The following is a 24,508-nucleotide window of genomic DNA, read 5'->3' as shown; positions in this document are numbered from 1 at the left end:
CAGACAAAATAATTCATCAAGAAAATAATAAGCAGATTAATCAATACTGAAAATAAATGTTTGTTGCAGCTCTACACACGATTAGCATCCTTCATTTTGGAGTCTCTGCCCTGATGCTGCCTCAAAGGTCAACACTGTCAAGACTGCTTGCTGTTGGTAAATGGCACAAATTTGCATGTCAAAGTTCACTAAAGTTGAATTTAGCTTACACCCTGAGAAGCTCTACTGTTTTAAAATCTGGTGTGAAGCACTGCTGTTGGTTATTTAATCTCAGTCCCTGTGGTGGAGGATAAGTCTTTTCCCACTGCATGTGACACTTAATTACTTTAGTAGCAGTGCCTTTAGTTCACTATTAAAAAATAGATCAGAGATGATGGATCAACAAGTACCCGTGTCTGTGTGCAGGTACATGTGTGAAAAATATTTCGGGCAAGATTCATGTTCCTGCTCATACTGCTTCCCTAAACCAGGAAGGCATGCCACCAAACAGGATTCCACTGACGTTTTCTGCACAGCGCTTCACATCAACATTAGGTTTGAATTCCTTGTCACACTCTTTGCACAATGCTTGTAAAGTGACCACATACATTTTCTCGTGAGCCCAGAACCATGAAGTCTATGATAGATTTAGACAAGACTGCACTGAATTTGATCTTAACTTGGTATACATCATACATTTTCATGTTTGCGTCAGAGATTTTGTGTTTGGGTATATGATATCTCTGACAACGCAGCGCCTGGCCTCACCTTCTTCTGTCCTCTGACAACAAGAAGCTGTCATCATATTCATATTCTGCTGTTGTTCTCTGCACTTCTCCCTTTACACAGTGGATCAGTATGTAATCCCTTTGTTGTTACTGTGGTTTGGCGCTGACAGTGTGTTAGAGGACAAGTCGGTGCAGGCTTAAAGAAATGCGTTGCATTTTTAGGTGTTCATACACTGTTTATGTTGTTTTTATGTCATTCCCGTTCTGCTTTTACATATGGTTTTCCGACTGACGTGCAACATGGGTGCAAAGGGCGAGATACGATTTAGCTGAGGGTGTGAAACTGACTAAACTGTTCATGTTGGATGAGCCTGGCCCCAAAGTGGATTTAAGTTGCAGAAATACGTTAAAGACTGGTCATCACCAAGATGTCCTCATGCAAGTTCATTGTGTAATTAGCTGTGGCGGTCCAACTCTTTAGTTATATTGACCCAAGCCTCAGGTGAATGAATGCAGTCAGTGTAATAAAAGATCCTGTGTTGGTGCCAGCCATGCAGTATAACCCTGCACAGTTTACCCAATCTCCAGCTGTCATTTTCTGGCAGTGTTTATTTCCCGGTATCTCTCTCGCTCCCTCTGCAGCCGTCTCTTAACGTACAGACAGGGCTGTGCATTGAGCACCAGCTTTAGATTACAAAGCACAGATCTGCATGGCTACACATGGCAGTGAGCTGTCAAACAAGACATGTGGATTTCTCCCAGGTGCAATGGGCTTGTTAAGCCAATGCTTAGAAAAACAGATGGAGAACAAAAGGACAACCAAGGTGGAAGGTATAACAGGGGGACAGTTAGCGGGGGTGCAATGCAAGTTCACTGGTATGCCATAGGTTCCATAGGTTCAGTGCAAGTCATTCATTTCAAAATAAGTTGCAATCTCCCCTTTTTTTAAACTTGACATTCTTTAACTATTTTAAATCTCGTGCTGCTTTTGGAGCCACGCTAACAGCATAGCTCTCCAATGACAGTGTTGTGACATTTTTCGTCTGCAATAATATTCTACAGAGGATGATGGCTTAGACTTTACAGATGTCCTGAGTTTTCATCTAGTGCAATGCAGTTCTAAGCAACCGATGTACAAAATCATGTCGTTTTGTTTTGTTTCTCAACTTTGTATAGGTGGATTTGACTATAGACGGCTATTCAGAAATTATGATATGCTATTTCAGCCTGATTTCCAATAACTTCAATAGCCTATCGCTAAAACTGCATCCCTCACTGTGACACGTTGGATCTCTTCTTCGCCACATGGGAAAGCAAAAAGCTAAACTCCCCCTGGCCGAGAGATATGTCCAGGCTTAAAGGGCCTGAGGAGGTGCTACTCTCTAAGCATAGTAATTTGGAGGAAGGGAGAGATGGTTTCTAAAGCATATGCTATGATTTATTCAAGATTTTACTCCATACTGCAATTGTATCAGAGGAGTGACTCAGGCATTATGTGGACACAGGATTTACTGTAGGCTCAGAGACCAATCCTTCTCAGTGATTGGCTTTTTGTTTGTTTGCCTGTGTGTGTGCAGTATACAAATAGCATTCCTGGCTAGGATACCCCGTCTTGTTCTCTACTCAGCAGATCTGACTGACGGATGCTCTGGTTCGACCAAATCCACTTAAATGTCAAGCAGCAACATCCACGGATGTTGTCTAACCCCAAAACATCAAGCCCAGACTGATGTATACTGCACATAACAATTCTTCTCTGCATTTTATAACAATTGTGTGTCAGTTTGATGTTAGGGAAAGTATACTGGGCAGAAAATAGAATGTACGAGCAGAGGAAGACCTGTCAAATTTGAGTCACACTGCATGATTTACTGCTGAGATTACATTTTCTGTCTCAGAGTGCTGCAGTATTTGATATTTCTTGTAAATTTATAGGAAATGTTCAGACTGCACAAACAAGCATTTTTATATTTTTCATTTTTACAAGCTAAACTAGGAAAGTAAATTGTAAGTGACGAAGAAAAAACTTTCCTTATTCTGAGTTACTAATTTAATTTGGAATAACTCTGCTGTCATGATCACGACCTGTGGCCAGGTAACTCCAGAACAAGAGTCTCAAGGAATGATGTGACATTTTCCCGCCTTAAATGTAAGCTGAACACGAAACGAAAACAGAGAGAGAGAAGTGTGGAGGCCCATGATTGAAGTCCCCAGGCAAAACATGTGGAATCAAGAAACAGAGCATGTCCTATTTGAGAAGGTGCAAAAGCTTTAAGGAAAATTCCAGCCGTCACCGCTCTGATCTTTGACTGGACTCTGATTATCATTAGTAGCCAATGCAGTGCAGTTAATCAGTGACTTTATCAAAGACTTCAAATATAGAATGGTGAATATAATTAGCCTGGTTCTGTATGGTTGTAGTTTAAGTCACTTGATTTACTCAGAATTGAACTTGACACCATTTCTGTTTTGTGTTTAATATTGAACTTACTGGATATTTAATTCCTGGCAGAGTCTCCTTGTTTGATTCCTAACTCCAGGGTAAACTGACCTGCTCTTGTCACAATGACCACTTGGGGGGATTTTGATGTAGTCACGTTGAACATTGACTGGATAAATGGAAGTCTTTATGGTAGGTTATTATAGGGCGCTTGATACCACTTTGAGGAAGGTCAATGGGCAGGTTTAGAGTGAAGTGTGCAGTGCCAACTGTAATGACTCCACTCGATATGGTACAGTAATTGCAGACCAGGGAACTCATTTCGATGAACAAACATTAGCCCCGGGATGTTATATGAACGTGCCGATTAAGTGGAAGTTATCTGATGCAAACGATGGAAAGGGACAAAATTTAGAGCGCCTCTTGACAATCACAGAAACAGTAAAGAGAACTTAATGCCCAGACCGTTAATCATATATATGCTGGAAATTGAAATTACTCTGACCCCAGACTGGGACACACCAACTGTTTGTAAAGCAATCACAAGCTGGTCTCTGACCAATTGATTTGATAAATGTGCTCGCACCTTTAAAAGTCTTGGTACAAGTTAAACGGGCAGCGAGCCATTATCTGAAGGATCATCCAATCGAAAGCCACAAGTATGTATAGTGCAACTATTTTCTTGTGGTTTTTTTTCCAAATCAAATTCTCATGTACGTAAACTCAACACTTGCAGTGAGCAAATTTAATAAAGGTTTATATCCGTTTATAGAAAAAAATCTCACATTGTGGAGATCTTCAAAGAGCTGAGAGTGGCATAAAGCCCATTCCATGAATGAGTTAATGAAGTAACTGCTCCCTGTGAGGCATATTAAATAACAGTTAACAAGTAGGTTGCATGTGAGAAACAGAGGCTGCCATTTACCCATGGCTGAAAGCCCACCTGTGTGACCTCCTCTTGTCGGTGAACAGACCTTTAACAACAGTAACTACATGACCTGACTGTTGCTCACTCAACATGTGCATGATCCCGATAAGGAGTGCAGACTGGGAAGAGACAGCTGCTTCATTCCACTTTGCATGTTTGGCAATGCTTTCATTTACTGAAGGCACATGATGTACTGGAGGGTAATGCAGTGTAGGACATTCAAATGAACCACATGTTACTTTTTAAAAAACATAGATCTCTGATGGTTTGACCTTCTGTGGCTGCTCCTTCTTTTAACATGTGTATCATTCTATTTTTTTTTGAAAAAAAACAAAAAAACAAGTTGGTGTATATTTGTTGACTTTTCAGACGTAAAATAAGCGGGTTGACGTTATTACACAATCAGTAAAGTCATTTATTTCTGCATGTCAGACTTACCTATTTCAGAAATGCCAGAGCTTCGTTTTCTGTTCCTCTCTTTTCTCTTCCACGCCAAAACGCTGCGATTGAGAACAACTTCTACCTGTCTCTGCTTCTGAAAAAGCTTCGATGATAGCAAACTGGGTTGTTTCTCCATATTTGTCATTCAGACGTGTCCAATGATCATCATGTCAACTTTGTTACGGCCTGCGTAACGAAACGCAATCGGTGTCTGCAGCGCGTTGAGACCGTTTGCCCGCCGGCCCTCGCTGAGGAAGAACGGGTATTTAAAACAAAGATCGTGTATGAGACAGATGATGTGCTCGGGGTTAAAAAATAAAATTGGCCTACTTTCTATTTGTGCTGTACAACAACATTCAAACAATGGACATATCATGCCTAATACAAATTATATTGCTAGCAATTTTTGCAGAAGAGGAGACCTATCATTATATTTATGTTGTGCATTACAATGAATGAAAGAATGAAAACAGATGAATGAAATATATTGTCAAGATTTTAATATAGAAAATATGAAAATATAGATAAGATGCAATAATAATGTGGATTTGAATTTGTACTCAATGTTATTTTTATATACTTCTACGTCTGTAAAGAACTAGGCCGAGCCAATATAAACCTTCCGTGCACAGAGTGTAATTTCGGTTTTGTAAAGCTAACCTCAGGCTAGTATATCATGTCTTTACATCCAGTGCTTAAAGTAGCAAAGCTTAATACAATAAAATAAAATATCCTAATGTAAAACAATCCTGGATAGTTGGACTAAAGAAAAACAATCTGTAACATAATAGGACAGCCTGGGCAACTTTTCTCGAGCTGATATGACGTTTGTGGTACCAGGAAACAGGGACAGAGTGACACCTCTTGTCTTTCACACCGTATGATTTAATTCAGAGAGGACACGCTGCATCAGCACGTTGCTCAACATAGGAAACTCTTATGATTCAAAGCAGATAGTAAAGATAAGCTGTGCCCTCCACCTCACCGTGACCTGTATTTTGAGATACTGTAATGACAAAGATATTTCATTTGATCACGTCTCTTCATCTATAGTACTCCTCTTTGACTCTTCCTCACACTCTTTGAGCTGTGGGTGTGTTAAAGTGAAACTGCGTGTGCTAGACAGAGTAAGAATACATTTTGTTTAGATAGCCCACTTATTGTTTAGTAACTTATTTAAACATAATTATATCTGATGCTACACTTCATTACGGATGCTTTTCGGGTTAATGCCATACAGAGATGAAAGAAGTGTTCAGGCCCTTAAGTAAAAGTACATATATCATACTGTGAAAATACCCTACAACAAGTCCTGTATTCAAAGCCTTAAGTAAAAGCATGAGTATTATCAGCAAAAATGTACTTAAAGTATCAAAAGTAAAAGCTGAAAATGCTAACTGACGGTGTCGTACTATTATACAAGATGTTTTTGGATTCATATTACTGTTGCATATGCATTTTACTGCTGTATTTTAACTTTAGATAGGCTGCTGCTGGTTAGTTTTCATCTACAGTAATGCATGTATGTTTGTAGCGTCATCACATGCGCATTTCTCGACAGCGGAAACCCTCACTCACGATAAATACGTCAGTTTAAAGCCATTAATGGCTGTGAGTTAGTTTCTGTCCATGCCTCAGACCGGTCCCTAATGCTTGGGGTCCTCTTTGGATCGGTGGAGCGTGACGTCACCAGTCTAGCAAGCCCACCTACCAGCAGATCTCACTTGCGATTGGCTCTCAACGAGGAAGTGTCTTTTCCAGCCAATCACAATTGCGTTTACTTGCCGATCAGGCAGTACCAACATGGCAGCTTTTTGAGTTTTTGGAGGAGGGGGAGCTGGTGTAAATAAACACACATTTAACATTTCGGAGACAACGACAGCGTCGAGGTGTTTGAGTTTAGAACAAAGTGGACGGCAGGGGGGGAAAATGTCGACTGACGGAAACAAAAAACAGTTCTGGAAAAGAAATACAGCGAAGGTTCCTGGCAGGTAAAGTGACGTGTTCCCTCCTGTCGGCTAGCTTAGCGCAGCTAGCCGTACTCGACTGACGCTGCGCCGCTGAGCTTCAAAACGCGACTCGGACTCCCACCGACGGACGCGTGTTCGCCGCGCAAAGTTTACAAGTTTGACCCCTTTTAACGCGCCGGCGTCTGCGGTTCAAAACGCGACGGCAGACGGGAGTTTACGTGTCGCTCGACGTTAGCTGGCTGAGAGCTACGCTGCTAACGCTGGCTAACAGTTTTACCCCACATCGTCACAGAGTAGGAACTAATGACAACAACAACAACAACAACACAAATTCCTCACGAGTCTCTGCGATCTGTGACATCTTTTTTTTTTTTTCTTTTTTTTTCCCCTTCCTCACACTCGTCCGCATTCCCGCGGTTTATTTTTTTGAAACAACCAAAAAGATTTAACACGGCCAGCCTGACAGCCAGTTATCGATGAGTTTCATTCATTTACATTCTCTTTCCTTCACTTCCTTTGCAGCATTCAGCACGTCTACGGCGCACAACATCCGCCCTTCGACCCGCTCCTTCATGCAAAGTGAGTTCAATGTACTTTGTCATTGTGAGAAAATGCCGTGTTGTTGTTGTTGTTGTTGTTGGAGTAGTCCGGGCTGCTGTTCAACTTCGCCAAGTTTTGATTTTCATGGGACTCGTTCTTTGCTCCTTAATATCTTTTTTTTTTTTTTTTTGGTGGCAGATTTGTTGTTCGTGAAACACTGATTGAAAACATCTCTCCCCCTTAATGAAGATCCGATCTCTTTTTTTTTTTTTTTGTCAAATAATAATAACAAACGTGGATTTATATACGGGTTGCATCAAATGTTTTTCCCTTCATGTTCAAGATGTTTTGGGGTTTAATTCTGTCTTGACTGCCACCTTGTGTGACCTGTATTGATTGTTCAGTCCCAGTGGTAAAAATGAGAAGACATCAACATAAGGATTCATTCACTTTATTGCCACGAGAGTGATTCGATTACATTAAAGTCACTCTCACATCTGAAAGTCTGGACCAAAGTCTGAAGCAAGATTCATATTTTTGTTACATTTTGTACACGTGATCCGGTTCATTTTGGTTTCATTCTGCAATTTCACGAGCACACTCAAGAACTTTGCATTTCACACCTACTCTCTACTTGACATCGATTGTTCGTAGAAGGGCTCGTGTCTGATGTCGGTGTTGTCAGTTCAGCAGTAGCCTTTTCTGTTCGAATGAAGAAAAAAGAGTGAACAGATTCATTTTGGTGCCAATATACCGTTATTATTCTTAAGGCGTTACAAGTGACACTCAGAAAATATCTTATAAGTCTCTGTATTTTATGGGGTTTTCAAGCTGATTATAGAGTTCTTTGTTGGACCAAGTTCTCTCTCCATATAGTACCGCGGCTTATTTGTTTTACTTCTTTTCCATTTTATTTTTCTTCTTCTTCTGTTGTTAAATGAATCAATAAATGAACGTGAACTACAGAGGTGGTCCAGCAGGTGCTGCTTCAATTTCCTGTAATTGGTCTGAAAGTCCGAACGATTCACAGTGTTTTCAAACCACAAACGAACCGAATAATAATACAGTTTGAACCAGACCGAGACCACCTCTTTTGGTTGGACCACATTTTGGTGCTTTGGTCTGAACAGTGGACTGAGTCACCTTTCACATCTGCTGTTTAGGGTCCAACTGAACAGAAAAGTCTCAAAGTCCGTACCAATTGTAGTTGTGAAAGCACCCTTGAACAACAACAAAAGCCATGCAATTTTAATGAGTTGCTAAACAGCTGCTCTATTTTCAAGCCACGTCCCAGTCATTTATGTGGAAGTGTTTGTTTTGCATTCAGACAGCTGATGAGGACACAAGCTGTGACATCACAGACTGGGATGTGGCTGCAGTTGCAATCATATGTCAGATCTCCTGGCAACCTTTTGTTTGCACTACTTGAACTTTCCTGCTCTGCTGCGTAGGAAGGTAGGAAGTAACTCCACCAGACTTTACAGCTGTTGGATGAATTGGAGAACAACATAAAGGAAATGAAACTTACTTTCAGTTTGTTTGATTTGAACATATTTGAAAATCCTGTCCAGTGCAAAAAAAGAATATGTCGCCTGAAATTAGAATATAAGTGGAAAGTGTCATTATGTTTAGGGCTACAATCTGTCTACACAGGGCTCGAGTGTGTGCCAATATGTGAATGAATGAAATTGAAATTGAATGCAGCAGTGAATAAAATAGATATATGGACACTATTCTATGTAGTTTAAAGAGGAAAGAAAACAGTAAAATCTAGAAATGTATAAAACCTTGTGAACCAACTTCTGAGAAGGAAATGTTTTGGGCTTCATCCTCTGTCTCTCTCTCTCTCTCGCTCGCTCTCTCTCTCTCATGCACACGGACACGCACACACGGATAGGGAAAGAGGGAAACAGTTTATTATTCATTAATAATCCTTTTTTTCCCTCAAATTAATGTTTAATCATGTACATTTCCACAGAGGGTTGAATTTAATTTTCTTGTTTTTTGTCGGGGTACAAGTTCAGACTTTCCCCTTTCTTCTAAGTTATGGTGGAAGTAAGCTAATATGGACACGTCTTCCTCTTTCCTTTATTATGGTAATCCTTGGCTTTGTAAGAAATCAGAGCGCCTCCTTCCCTCCACCCCCACCCCTTATCCTCTCCTTCCTTTTTCCTCATCGCATGATAAAACAGGAAAGGTTGAGTTTGATTGAATTCTCTTTTTTTCTGTCGCATTTGTTCTGGCTGAATAAAACGGTGTCCTTGCTGCACAAAGAACGGTAGGGTCAGTCTTATTAGGTGTTAGAGACCTGCTTTTGATTCAAGTATATAAGAGTGTGTGTGTGTGTGTGTGTGGAGATGGTGACACACATCTACAGATCTACGCAAACGTTTAGACACCAAATGACACATTTTGTTGATTTTCCAAGTGAAAAGAAGATTAAAACAAACCTCGGTCTAAACTTACTGAACCATGTATGTAACACTAGAGGGCTTTTAATTTGAAACGAGGGCTTTTAATTTTAAACGGAAACAGGTAGTTGCGGCATTCAATCGACCGATGGTGTTAGACATTCTTCAAATGTTAATGCACTGTTAACAGAAATTCTAGCACGTGCAAAAGTTTGGGTACTCTTCTACTTGTAATGTCTCAGATCTGACTTGTATTAGCAGGAATTGTCAGGTGATGACAATGCAGAGCTGATAAATACTCTGGAGGACCAAGAAAACTAGATAAAACTGCACGTCTATTCAAGGAAACCTGCATGATACCGCAAAGGCTATACAGGAAGGTTTAACTGACACAGGAGTTTTGGGGCACTGCTCCACTGCGCTGCATTGATGCATAAACGGGGTCCTCAAAAAGAAACCATACCTGAAGTTCAAATTGAGCTCTTTTTCTCAAAGGTGCTGCATTTGATGAAAAGAACACCTTGCCATCTGTTTAAGCATGGGGGTGGAAATATGCTGCTTTGGGCTTGTGTGGCAGCCGGTGGCACAGGAAACATCGCATGGATAGAGGGAAGAAAATATTCCACTAAATATGGGCAAATTGTGGATGCAAATGTCAAGACACTGAAAATAGGCTGGCTTCTGCAACAGGACAGCTATCCAAGGCAGACCTCAAAATATACAACAAACAACTTGAAGAAATACAAGATGAGACTTCATTAAAGATAACTGAAAATCTAGGGTCGAAAGCATGCCGTGTACAGACCCAAATCCACTGTGTGAATATATGGGTCTGGCAACAGTCCACTGAGGATTGTTTCCAGTCGTCTATTAATTTTGAAACTATTGGAGCAGCCTTTAACCAATCGGCATTGACCACCATAGACCGTACGTTATGTGCTGAACCTCTAACACCACGACCGTTGTTGGAACTCCTTCAATGTCATTGTACTTAGCCGCCCCCACTGGTTGCTTATTGGTCCGCCTTAATCAGAACAGGGTTTCCAGACTATTGTCACAATCAAGACCGAAGCTGAGAGCAACAGTCGGCCTGAGCCAGGTTATGCCGAGCATACAAGATAGCCTCAACAGATCTCAGTACTGAAAGTAATCTGCAAGGGAGGGTGGTTGAAAAGAACAGAAAGGCTCGTTAGGCTTTGTTTACAAAAAAGTATTTAAGTTTTAATGTCTGCAAAATGGGAGTACAAGTACTGACTTAGTTGGACGTCTAAACGTTTGCTCAAGCCACAATTTGCCACTGCTGTTTATTCGTTTTTATTATATTAATATTTGAAAAAAGGCTAATTTTTAAGTGGGTTCATTCTCTTTGTAAGGGCTTGTGTTATATAATTTATTTGCACTGGTCAGTATCAAAAACAGCCACGGTCTTTGTCCTTTTTTTTTTTTTTGGTCCTTATCATCATTTTGGTTATTAACTTTATCTCCATCTTGTTTTCTCCGATTTCTTTTCTTTTTCTTTCCCCTTCCACCCCCAACCTTTTATCTTAATTTGTTTTAATATCATCCTCCCTCCCTTATCTTCTGTGTGTTCGTGGGCTTCTCTCTTCTTTCTCTGTCCTCCAGTCTAATCAAAGCAGGCAACAAGCCGCCTCCGGCCACACCAGGCAAGCCGAAGAAGGCCACCACCTTCCAGGAATTTGAGAGCATCACGAGTGATGCCTGGGATGTCGGGGATGATGATGATGAGCTGCTGGCCATGGCTGCACAGAACCTCAACATCGAGGTCGTCATGGAGACAGCCAATAAGGTAAACAAACACATTCAGCGGCGAGCTGGAAAACAGGTCGCCCTATCCACTGTGACAACATAGAGATGTTCCTCGTGGATCCTTATCAGTCCTTTAAAAGGCATTTTAATGAATGTCCATACTTTTAAACAGTTTCCTGTATCTGCAATAAGCACATTTTTGTACTGGACAATAAACACTTGCCAAAAATATTCAAAAGTTTTTGACTAAAAGTATTGTGTTATTGTCTGTAAGACCAACCGCTTCCCTTTTAAGATTGATGTTTACGAAAAAGATTTCTGACCCAGTTACTAAAGTACTTTCTTCCAAATGTTGAAACTCAGGGAAAATTGCACATTGTTTACTACATTTTTGTTTGTATTTATCTTAAGCAAGTAGCAAATATGCCGAATCTCTAGTCACTAACTTAGTTCACAGAATGAAGACCATTTTACACTTTTACAATGTTTTATATGGAGTTAAACCACTCCTGTCTGTTAAAAGTTGAACCTCAGCTTGACCTGTTTTTTCCTGACCTGTCCACTGCACAGGTGATTGAGAATCACAGCAAGCAGCAGGAGAGACAGAGGCAGGATGACACGGCAGAGCTGGATCAGAGAGAAGAGGACACACAGGAGGAGGTGGCAGAGGACGAGGAGGACGAGGAGGAAGAGGAGGATGAGGACAGAGGGGAGGAGGGAGACGTGACCAACCCAGAGGTGTCGTTTGCCTCCCAGAGCAGCCCTTACACTGATAGTCGCCTCGTGAAGTCCCACAGCGAAGCTCCAATTGGGTCACCTAAAGGTTAGTGAACACCATTTGTCAGTGTCCAAAAAGTTTTTCTTTTTTTTGGCTCTCCTGCATACTAAAAGAATATTCTGTAAAGCACCATTTACATTCCATATATATGTGTATATATATATATATATGTGTGTGTGTGTGTGTGTGTGTATATATATATGTGTGTGTATACATATATGTGTGTATATATATATATATATATACATATATGTATATATGTATATATATATATGTATATATATATGTATATGTATATGTATTATATGTATATATATGTATAAGGGTTAAATATGTGGAAAGGAAACAGAAACATGTCATCATCAGCATTATGTTTTCTGTATTTATTTACTGTTGTCTCGCACCAGCTTTGTGCATCTTCAAATAACAAGAAATAACAGACACAAATTATTTGTAGAGCGCTGCTACTGATGGCAAATGTAGTGCTTTGATTGGGCTTGCTCATATTATTTTAAGTTAATTCAATCAAAATTTCAAATATTTATTTTAATACCATTTCAGAATTTATGAAAATGAAGTGAAGTGATTTAAAGTCTTTGAAGATTTGACGTGAAATGAGTTGAATATATGTACTGCTGAGAGCTTGTTCACACTATTAAATAACGTTCACTGAAGAACATAAGCACCTTAATATTTACCCATGTAATTATCTAATTACCTTTGAGCGGTAAATCTCTCCAGGAAAACATGGAACATTTCTCTGTGTCTCTTCGTATTGAGAGAAGTCATGATTGTGTCTTTTCATAATGAAACTGAGGTCACTATGATGGAAGTTATTATTAAATTCAGTTCTTACACTTATACACTTAACAAGGTCACTTGGAGCATCCTCACATGCTGGCTTTTGGAGTAAGTCTGGCCCAAAATGACTCCCAACAGCATCCACAGCTGGGAGGCCTCATGCCAGATTAAGAATTGACTGCTCAAACTGCAGATATGTAAATGAAAAACACATCTGTCTGTAACAGCTGTAACAATTGCCAAGTGTGTCGAAGTCTCAATTTCAGCGAACAGTTAGTTTTATGTTTCCACAATTCGGGAGATAGCGTTGAGCTTGGGACGACTCTCACTTCAACAGTTTAAACTGTTTTACAGCATTGGCACAGTGTGTCTGACAGTGCTGTTATCCCCCCGGTATCACACAATAACAAAAATAGAATATGCTGTAGTGAAGAGCAATTTTTCATTGTAACCCTGTGGGGCATCTGTAGCTGCCCCTTCCTGTCATCTTACTTTCTTCTCCTCTTGTATATAAACATCAAGCGGCTGTAGAAACAGATACCTTCCCACCTCCTCCTGCTCAGTTTGGATCTGTTTCCTCTGAGCAAAGTGTTTAAATCTGGTAGGATGCAGCAACATGACACAGAGCAGTTGCTGCCTCACTGTAGCTTTATGGACTGTAACAATACATAACAACAACAACATAATAATAATATATATATATAGCTGAAGTTGATAACATCAGCAGCTGGAGCAGATGCTCATGCTGTACTTTGGGAACGTTTGGCTGACTGTTGTCCTGTCTGGCAGGTCATCCGCATGTCTGCCTGGGTGTCTGCTTCTCTGCCTGCTGCTGTGTTTAGATACAGATAACACAAGCAGCCCATTGCCTTCAGGCACTTCCTCTTATCTCCTCAGAGAAGACAACGCACAGGCTCCTCTCCTCTCCTCTCCTCTCCTCTCCTCTCCTCTCCTCTCCTCTCCTCTCCTCTCCTCTCCTCTCCTCTCCTCTCCTCTCCTCTCCTCTCCTCTCCTCTCCTCTCCTCTCCTCTCCTCTCCTCTCCTCCTTCCTCTTGTCTGGTACAGGAAAGTGTGGTCTCTCTTTGTGTGTTTGTACTTACATGCATGCATTCCACTTTTTTTCTTCTAATAATTGATGCAGTATACTGTGACAACCAAGTGAACATTCCTACAAACTTCATTTAACTTTTTCTTTTAATAGCCTTTTAAAAGTCAAGTTATTGAATAGACTATGAAAGGGCTTATTGTTACAATGACACAAAAGGTTCCACTACAGAGAAGCTATTGCCGGCTTTCATAATCTTTTTTAATTTTTGTAAGTGCAAATAAAGCACTTGAGAACAGATTTGTTGGCTTTTATTACTCTTGTAAAAGCTGAAAAGGATATTAAAATCTGCAGCTCTTTGTATGATTGTGAACGCAGTAGCTGTTTGGTGGTTTTGCTTGTAGCACTAAGAGATGTTGGCGATGCTGTTGACAGGGCTCCTTATGAACTTCAGCTCATTGTGCTTAGTGTGACAAAAGGAGCATCCCTCTCCACATTGAAGTCCCGACCTCACCAGCTTGCTCATAACTTGTCTGTGTGGTGTCTCTGTTTTGTGACTTTTTCAAAAAAAAAAAAAAAAAAAAATTTTTTTTTTTTTTTTTTTTTTTGCACATCTGGGGGAACATGTGGCTCTCAGCAGACTGAATTAATGTGTTTGTCTTCCTGTTGTAGCGCCTTCATGGTTGAGACAGAATTATTGCAACAAGCACAACTGATGCTTTCCTGGAGGCCCATTTGGAAACAAGCCACTAACAGTGGCTGTTTATTACCACCTGGATAGATACATTTAGAAAACTATACAATAATGTTAAATCTAAAAGGTAATAGTCACATTGAGTTCTAAATTTAAGACACTGTGTAATATGTATTAGACTTGTTGTTTGTAAAATACCAGCTACTTTAACCTGTAAAACGGTCCTTCAATGTAACTGATGTAAGAACTTGGATAGCAAGATTACTTGTGACGTTGTTGTGCACAACAGTTACCTTGCAAATATAAAGTACTGCCAGTCGACTATTGTGTCACCCTACTGGACTGCTCATAAAAAATGGACATCGTCCCTGGGTGTGAAAAGTGAAGCCAGTGAGGAAGTGCCTACCACTGCAATTCCACTGTGGCTCCATTTAAAAGGCATCAGCTTCTCAAAGTCAATAGAATTTGTTTCACAAGTCATTATGGTGTCATTAGCCAACATCTCTCCTGATTGACATGCCCGGGGCGCAGTCAGGTTGCCGGTGTAGGTGGTCGGGCTTGGTGTCCTCAGGTTCTCAGTCGGTCCACCTCTGGCTCAAATATGGTCATTTCTGGCTCCAAAATGCCGGACTCGAGGTTTCAAAACAGCAGTTTACAAGCCAACGGGTGACGTCGCGCTCAGTCGCCTCTCGGTCACCTCATGACTGCTAATATCAAAGTGAAAAAAAGATTCAACATGTCCAAAAGATGCGAGGCCGCATCGTCTGAAGCCTCCATTTGTTTGCGAGGGTGTTTACGTAACCCATCACTCTCTCTCTCCCTCTCATTTCCGTCCTTCCACCAGATGCAGCGGGAGAACACGCAGGCCTCCACAGACAGCGCTCCCTACCCCACCGGCCGCCCCTCATCCCGCTCGTGGCTCGCATGGCTGACCAGAACACATCTGGCACCCTCGCCATGACCGAGAGGGAGGCGTCCCGCCTGGATAAGTTCAAACAGTTGTTGGCGGGGCCCAACACAGATCTGGGTAAGTGATACTCAACTTGGAAGTGTGTTACTATGTGTGGCCTTACTTATTTCACTATTTTCACTTTTGCTCGGTCTCGCTCTACATTTCTCAGTTTTTGGTGGAGCATTCTCCGCGCTCTTTCACTTTTTCATTTCCTTGCACTCTTTTGCTTCCACTCTCGGTCTGCCAGCTGTGCTGCGCTTTTAACGATGCTGTGAGGGAGAAAGTCATCCAGCCATCTGGACATGCAGATTACGAGGGGAAAAAACACCAGCAACAACAAAAGCAAATGACAGGCCTTTGTTCATAACCAAATGACAGGCCTTTATTGTTTATCCAACCCCAGAGACTTTGTTTGTTACCCTAGTGGCCATGAAATCCTTACAGACCTCCCCACTTTCCAGCTGACTTTGTGTCCTTTGCACTGAGCTTTTGGGAATGGCTACACACCAACTTGTTGAATTAATTCCTCTGTTTGAAGTAGATAGGCCACATCAAAGTGGTCATCAGACGATTCGCCTGTCTGAGTACACATGTAGCTGGTGACTACTCTATAATTTAGAGGATGCTATGTGCTGAAATGCGGATGATCGCAGATGCAGAACAGTAACAGCCTTGAATCTGAAGAGTTATATGCAGTTGTCTGAGCTGACGTGTGCTCGGCAGCAACCTGGGAAATGAGGGGTTTTCTGAAATCATTGGATTTTCTTTTATTTGACATTTATTGACTGAAAGATTAAGCATTCCATGGGAGGCTTTTTTTGTGTGTGTGTGACATGTTTATGGCGTAGTTGATCAGTCACATGAGCCAATTTAATATATAAATATGTAAGCATTTTTTTTTTTTTACTTAAACGCATAACATGAACATACATTTTGATGTAGAGGCCTTAGATTTGGTTATTATGGATTTGTGGCCAAGATTTGTACTGAGTGGGGCATTTCAAAATTGAAAGAAAAACTTGTCTCGCTGGACACATGTCTAATTAACTTTTTGTTTCTAAAGTACCTCAAATATATCTTTGGTACTTTGATTTTGTAATTTCTCTCTACTTATCGGCTGACTTTCAGGCCAATACTGACACGCCTGTAATGTCAGCTGTCAGTTTGTTGTTCAGGCTCACAATTGCAATAAGTGTCAGAATTCATTTGGTTTATCTACATTGTTTCAGGGATTTAACGTTTCCCTCAGATATTCCTCATTACTTGCGTGGCATTGATAATTATTAATGGCAAAAACATCTGGATCAGTATGAGTTATGATTAAAAAAAAAAAAAAAAAAAAAAGTTCAGAGGTTTTTACCCGCATCAGCAGACATGGCTGATTGGTTTGGAGGACTTTGCCACTGCTTTACTTTCCACATGTAGATTACTTTTAAGGTGCACGCACTGGGAGCGTTGGCCAAGGTCCTAAAATGTAAATGTTTCATTAGGTTTGAACGGCCTTCGTCAGCACTCTGCTGCAACCCCTTGAAAACTTTTTGAACCAAACAAAATGGTTCACAAGTCATCAGTGTTAGTCAACAGCGGTCGCGGCTGGCTCAGGCAAAGTGTATCTTGTACATCAGCAGTGTGTCTTGAGATGTCAGCCTCCATTAGGACCTGCCAGGCATCACATGCCGGCTGTCTAAATTTAGTTTAGTCTCTGCGCCATGATTAGATAGCCCAGAACGGGCGAGCCTCTCTGGCGGCTGCTGGCAGCATGAAAGATGAACTTCATTCACGGGACATAATTAAGTGAAGGATTTGGAGGAAGGGGGGTGTGCTGGGAGGTGATAGGGGAGGGGAGAAGAATGGGGCAGATAAGATAAGATAAGATGAAACTTTAATGATCCCCGTGGGGAAATTGGGTCATTGCAGTACCAAAGAATGGGATATAGATGAGAATACTAATAGGAAAAAAAAAATGAAATTGCCAATATCTGATGGAATTTAAGCCTTTCTAAGAGAAAAGTAAATAATATCACCACTTGCTTGTAGTTATGAGTCCTTTGAGGTGTTGGTTTGCTTTTGGGCATTGTATAGTTTTCAGGGAATTTTACTGCTCTCTGTACTCAAGCAGATTCAAGCATTTAAATGGAAAGATGACCTGACGGATATCACTACTTGTCCTTTAAGGGGAGGGTCATCATTCATACTCGCTGTGTCTGACACATTTGTGCTCATACAAATTCACACACGCATACCAGTCGACACTGTCAGCGGGGATGACGCCCCCTTGTGTGGAAGAAAAATGTGACCGGCTGTCCTTGAGCTCAAAGGACGGGGGCCGGGATGATCCATCGGCTGGTTCCTCACTTGAATGGTGTAATTAATTGAGGTGGCAGGCACGTTTTTGGGCCAAGCCCCCCGACATGTACGGGCTGCCCGTCTCTGGAGTCCACATGTGTGCTTGTTTGTGTCTGACTGTGCTGGTCAGTGGGATTTTCCACTATGTGTGTCTTAGCTTAGTTACAGTCTAACACTGAGGAGCATAAATCTACTCGCCCATGCCCTCAGTGAGTTAGTGAGAAACTGTGTTTGTACTAGTGAAACTCAGAAGGAAATTATATCTCGGAAGGATCGGCGGTGAAAAATACCCTTCCCATTCTTTTTCCTCATCTGTCATTTTCCTTTTCTCGATCGTGTTTAATTTTCCCAACTTACCTCCATGATCTCCAGGGTGTTCAGATCTTTATCATCCGTCAGTTTTTCTCTCTCTGCCTGTTTAACTCTCTCTGGCTCTGTCTCTCCGTTGAGCCTTGCGACAGGTTGTGACAAGAGCCTGTTTAGCATGTAAGGTCATGTAGAGGGCGATGACCTGTGTGTGTGTGTGTGTGTGTGTGTGTGTGTGTGCGTGTGTGTGTGCGTGCGTGTGAGGAGGGTGATTGATGTCAGGTTGATCTCAGCTAATTATCCCTGATGTCCTGAGGCGAGCCTGTCTGTTGAGTGAACCTGAACACAGCACCCACTGTACACTCAGTGAGGAGGAAGCTATTTCATCAGGGAAAATGTAGAAATAAAAACACCCCCGACAACAATAGCCAGTCACATGTGGAGTTTCACTTCTTGTTAATGCAGTTTTTTTTTTTTGCCACAAGTGCATTTTGTGTAGAAGGCTGAAATGTTTTCACAGATCGGAAGAATGTGCGGGAATATTTAGCCAGTTAATAGACTTCCCTTTTCTTTCAGATCAGATTCTCACAAGCTGAGATCAAAACCAATCACATACCTCCAGAATTTTTGAAAAAAAAAAAAAAAAAAAAAAAAAAAAATCTTGGCTCGGCTGTTTAAAATGTGTAATTTTCTAAAATAGATGTAATGAAGGTGGCGATCATTGTTTATTTTTGTAATGTATTTATTCACTGATCAATTTGATGTTTTCTATAATGTCAGCTATTGCTGAAAATGCCTGTTAAGTTTCTGAAGCACAAGGTGTCCAATAGTGCAATAGTTATCACAGGAAAAAAAAAAAAAAAAAAAAAAAATCAGAACATATCTATATTTATGCTGTAAACTAACAGGAAACACTGATTTGTTTTTGGTTTTTTTTACTTTAAAAACACTTAACTGATGGTAAACAGTGAATGTATTACAATAGTTAACAGTTGTTTTTATGGTGATACATTCATTGATTCATTGTTGCATGTCTAATTTTACAATTATTATACATATTTGTGAGATGATACGTACAAAAAGGTTTTCCACAGCGGGAACTTTAAAAGGTCCCATATTTGACCCTTTTGTCATGTTTTATTTGCAGCCTTGACATCCATAAGAATATTTTATATTTTAGTGGTTTTAAATCCCAAAAAACATCTCAAAATAGTTTTTCTAAAGCTTCTCTCTGGAGCTCTACTGAGAACAGGCTGTTGTGTCTGTGTCTTCAAGGAGCATTGATATCAAAATCATCTCTTGTGATTGCCTGACTCTTTTCTTGGTGACGCGTGCTCAGGCCAATAACGGGTTTTCTTTGGTCTCTGCGACGGACAGAGCGCTCTGTGTTTTCGTCTTCTTTTGAGAAAAGATGGAGCACCCTGAAAAACACTAAAGCACGCAGACAAATCACACGGGCACTCTGAGAACACCAACACTCTCGAATCAATCTGTGTTGTTTCCCCATGTGACGCCACTCTCACATTTAAATCTGTTGTCGGTCTGGAAACGGGCAAAATAAACCTTTAGTTCTTAGTTTATTGCTTGTGGTTGAGTGTGTTTGAAGTGTTTGTGTCCATCATAATGTTCCACAGACGGCTGTGTTTAGTGTTGTGTTCTCTCTGTAAGCCACTTGCTCTGTGACAGGCTATAAATCAGATTTTTACAGACTTTATGCATATCTTTTTCTTTCTAGTGGATTTTAAGACCAAGAGCTGGCATCTGACATCAAACAGTTATTGCTTCATGGCAGAAATACTGCTGTTGCTATGGCAATGCTCCTTTCTCCTCTTCTCTTTCCAGACAATTTATCCATACTCTCTTTCACTTCCCTCGTTTAATCAGTTCCTTTCCTTGTTTGACTCTCTTTAACTTCTGTTTTCCTTCTGTCTGTTTGCTGTGATCATTATGTGAGGCCGAGTCTGTGTCACACATGTACTCCTACACATGTTCACAAACACATGCTGAACATCTATGGCCCGTTGACACCGTAAATAACACGGAAGAGCGTTTACAACAAAAAAGGAACAACAAAAAGAAGACAGAAAATTAAATTACTGGCAACATCCGCGCAGAAACACTCTTCCTTTCCTTGCCGTGCTACCTGGCGGTGCGTCTCTACCCTCTGTTGGGGGTGCTGCAGCTCTTTGTTACTCCTACAGCATCACAATGTGCGTCTCCCCAACTGCCATCCCCCTCATTGCAGCAACTACAGTTAGGAGGCCTGGTACTTTTTAGCCACGGTCTGCTCCCTCCACACTCTGTCGTGCTACAATCTACAATCCTGTTACACACTACTTACAATATGATAGGCTTACCATCAGCACTGTTTGCTAAGTTAATGGACGCCATCAAAGTGTGAAGTGGTAATGTATTTCAATTTAACTCAGTCCTAATGCCTCGGCTAAAAGCACTGCCCATGTGTGTCAATTTCCGAGGTGTGTGTCGCCGGCGTGCAACGTGTAGAAGAAGAGGTAATGCGGCATGAGGCTGTCTGAGGAGGTAAACCAATGGAAAGATGGCAACTCCACAGAGACATGGTTTTCTAAGTGAATTCTCAATGCTTCTCTTTTATTTGAGCTATCGGTAGGATCTACTGTACTTGAAGAATGCGGAGAAATAGAAGAAAAATACACTGTAGGTTGTTTCCTGTGTAAGTGTCCTATTTTTTAGAAAGTTGATACGGTGAGGAATACAACATCTTGAAGTCACAGCATTTCATTATTTTCCCTTTTTCTACTTTAAATTTGGGCCACATACTAACGGTCAGTGCGCATGAATGTTCGTGTGCGTGTGCGTGTGCGTTGCCTCCTAGCATGTCCCCGGGCGCAACACCTGACTTAATAAGGTTGGTCCAACCACCAGCTGTCTCCTTTGCGAGTAGCCTCCCAAATTGTCTGGCTTAGTTTATTTAAACGTTAGACCGTGTGGTCTTTCATGTAAATTTCGCATCCTTTTTTTTTTTTTTTTTTTTTTAAGAAGCTCGACTGAACAGACCTCAGCCCTTGCAGTTCACACCTGTTCTCGGCTGGCCATTGGGGAGGGCTGCTGTATGTGCGGGGGAAGTCATTTCGTTTCCACTTCCAACAGTTTTAGTTCATTGATTTACTAACTTGGGCGTTTAAGAAAGAAGACATCTCTAAATGCCAGCTTCATCAGACACAGCCAGTGCTTTCTACTTATTACCCTGCATTTAATTCAGGAACTCTGCTTTATTTGAAGGACCCTAATACACAGCTTCATTCACAGGTTATACTGCTCACCTCTGTCCACACCGACACACTGCCGCACTCTCGCTTGTCCGCTCACTAACTCCGATAGCTTACCGTTGGCCAGTTATCTGTTAGACTGCACACTGCAGCTATAACACTTGTGATGACTAAAGCTGTCAGGACCACTCAGATGGTGAAGACTTTAGGTGGAAGCCATCGTCCGCCGGCCCAACCTCCTGGAAGGTGATATAAGCCTTCCTGGACAAAATCATAATATTCATCGAAACAAAATCTTCACCTGCAGTTGGACACGGTTTTGTTTACGAATTGGGCACAACGTGGGTACGTGGTTAATTGACTGCATCCATACAGCGCCTTTTGACAAAGCACTTTACAATCTCTGCCTCTCATTCACACAATCTCACACACCAGTGGAGGCACAATCTTCACGCAAGTTGCTCACCTGCCATCGGGAGAGATCTGGCATTCAGTGTCTTGCCCAAGGACACTTAGCACACGCACACAGGGGGAGGAGGGTTTCTACAGCTGCTATTTACAGTGTGGTACCTCATTATTGTTTGAGCCTGCACTGGTTTTATTTAATGTATTAAACGAACAGTAAAGTGGAGGACGTGGAAAACTGCTCCTGTAGGTCCAAATAACTTGGAAGAGTGACATAATTAAAATTCATCATGTCTACACATTCTCATAAAACCTGATCTAGAAAAAAAGTCCCTATGTCAAATATTTTGTTTTGATCTAAATCAATTAAAGGCAAGGCAAGCTTCAGGGAATTGACTGTACAGGTCCTTTTTATTTCATACACACACACACTCACTCATCGTCACACCTCGTCTATGCTTGGCGTCCTCTCGCAGCCATCTGGCCATCCATCAGGCCTCCTGAGCAGGTATAATCCAGGGAGGGAGTATCTTTTTACAAGAGTCCCATTAGTTTACGAGCCGTCTGCTCCCTGCCGCTATCACTTTGTCCTTTAGATGAGTTAGACCATTCAGGACTCTCTCACGGCATTCAAGGTTTACAGGAGCGGAGCTTAACTTTTTAATACACTACATGATAAAGGTGTCTATCCTGATTGTATTGTTTTTCTGACCTCACTGGCACAATGGCTTCAGACGACTCCGGAACAATGCTCTTAACAGGGTATTGCCTTTACCTACTATTTAGCAGTGCAATATTATCCAGTACAGGTGCTTTGGATGACACCTCTCTCACCTATTTTAATAGTAGAGAGGGTTCTTTCTTAGGCCTCACTTTTGCTTTTGCCAATTCATTCGTACTCTTCTCAAAATAACACAAACACGGATTTCAAAGACAAAGTGAGACCTACATCTCTGCTAGAAGTTTAGCTTGAGGTCGTGCTCCTCTCACAAGCTGGTAGTACACCAAGTGCAAGACGAAATTACTTGTCATAACACGATTTAACGTTTACACGGTGTATGTGAAGTGCCAGCAGTAGTGATTTGGGATTTGCTGAGGAAGCTCCTGTTGGAGAATACGAACCCCAGCTCTGGCAGGTGTGTGCGGTATTCACGTGCACAGACGTGTGTGTTGTGAACCTCGCGGTGTTTTGCCCCAGTGGTCGCGCTCCGTCTGAATGATGCCTGAATAGTGCATGGCTCCGGCCTGCCAAGCGTCGTCCCTCCTGCTCCCGTCAGCTCCCTGCTCAGCCAGCACTGACTGACAGCACTTCTTCCCTTTCTCGCCGTCTTCTATTCTTCTTACTGGCCTTCACAGAGCGGTGCACACAGGCAGGCAGGCAGACTGACTGACTGACAGGCAGGTAGACAGGCAGACATGGAAGAGGCGTAGGTACACACTCTGACACTCACAATCACACATATACGCACACTTTCTCACAGTTCCTCCATGTGATTTTTTTTTATTTATTTATTTTTTTTTTAATACAGCTTGGTTGTTTGTAAGAGGCCTCACTTGACCTGTTGAGATTTCAGCGCTCCGTTGTTCCAGTCCACTCAGGAAGCATACAGTCCTTTATCAATACAAGCATGATTCAAGTGGTAGCACTTGACCGTATACTTGCCATTTGCATATAATAAACCTTCATTTGGTTCTCAGTGGGTAATTAGATGGAGGTCCTATGGAGAATCTTTGTGTCTGTCGACATCCATTTCTTTTATTAGGCTTTCTGTAAAAATGAAATGATTTCGAGTAGTTTTCTTTTCACATTCTAACATTTGGTTCCTACAGCAATTTTTATTCGAAGCTGAAACCATCATTTCTTCGTGAAGTTAAATAACGATTAATTGATCAGCATGCAAAACGCTGCAGCTCCCATGAACATTTACTTGTGTGGTAGCGTGTGTACTTCCCACATCATCATTTACTTGGTTTCGACCTAATCCATAATTCTCCTCCTAAGAAACTTTTTCAATTTTAACCTCATCGACAGACACCTGACTTCCCGCTAGACTCTTTTGCCGAGGTGTGATTTTTAAACCTCCAATTGTTTAAACTATGTAAAATTAGACTCCGGTGTTAAAGTCGAATGTTTCTTTGACCCATCTATTGCTATCTTTAACGGGGCGGCCGTGGCTCAGATGGTAGAGCGGATTCCCCGCCAATCAGAAGGTTGGCAGTTCAATCCCTGGCTCCTCCTGCAAGACACCGCACCCCTAGTTGCCTCCAATGGCGCACCATTGGTGTGTGAATGTATTCCTGATGGCGAGCACCGTGCACGGCAGCTCAGCCTCATTAGTGTGTGAATGGGAAAGAGTGTAAAAGCGCTTTGAGACCACTCGGGTGATAAAGCGCTATACAAGTGCAGACCATCTACCATTTATCTTGTCCATTTCGCTTCATAATGTCACCTGACTTTCTCCTTTGCTCTTTTCACAATTAATATGGCTGCTGAAGGCTTTATCACTTGATAGCATGTTGTTTTGGGACACTATTGCCGTCTTTCCTCTAAGGAAGACGTTCTTGTCAGGCCTCGTTGTATTTGTACTAATGTTGGGCTTGGTATCCAATTTCAATACCTACTGAATTACTATTCACTATTGAACAAATTCCTTTTTATACAGTCCCGAATTCCAATACCTTGGCTATATTAAAATGTTTTTGTTTTAAAATGCCTAACTTCTCTGTTT

General features: G+C 41.4%; 2 protein-coding genes across 3 annotated transcripts in view; one reads left to right on the top strand and one right to left on the bottom strand.

Moving 5' to 3' along the window:
* cerk (ceramide kinase) overlaps positions 1 to 4,740 on the bottom strand; it is a 36,279-nt gene extending 31,539 nt beyond the window's left edge. Inside the window, exon 1 of the mRNA XM_069700273.1 lies at positions 4,514 to 4,740. Coding sequence (XP_069556374.1) covers positions 4,514 to 4,661 — 148 coding nt within the window. The 5' untranslated portion in view covers positions 4,662 to 4,740. The remainder of the gene's footprint in view (positions 1 to 4,513) is intronic.
* A 1,566-nt stretch (positions 4,741 to 6,306) lies between these two features.
* Positions 6,307 to 24,508, top strand: part of tbc1d22a (TBC1 domain family, member 22a) — a 119,628-nt gene continuing 101,426 nt past the window's right edge. For both annotated transcript variants that reach the window (XM_069700274.1, XM_069700275.1), the window contains exons 1-5: positions 6,307 to 6,507; positions 7,009 to 7,065; positions 11,061 to 11,244; positions 11,775 to 12,027; positions 15,367 to 15,549. In XM_069700274.1, coding sequence (XP_069556375.1) covers positions 6,446 to 6,507; positions 7,009 to 7,065; positions 11,061 to 11,244; positions 11,775 to 12,027; positions 15,367 to 15,549 — 739 coding nt within the window. In that variant the 5' untranslated portion in view covers positions 6,307 to 6,445. The remainder of the gene's footprint in view (positions 6,508 to 7,008; positions 7,066 to 11,060; positions 11,245 to 11,774; positions 12,028 to 15,366; positions 15,550 to 24,508) is intronic.

The sequence above is a fragment of the Brachyistius frenatus genome, unplaced genomic scaffold (assembly GCF_029030835.1).
Source record: "Brachyistius frenatus isolate BFR_SWC_R1_liver_20210118 unplaced genomic scaffold, ASM2903083v1 Contig_33, whole genome shotgun sequence".
Classification (NCBI taxonomy): domain Eukaryota; kingdom Metazoa; phylum Chordata; class Actinopteri; family Embiotocidae; genus Brachyistius; species Brachyistius frenatus.
Note: the sequence above shows the minus strand (reverse complement) of the source record. Positions and strands in the feature narration are given on the sequence as shown.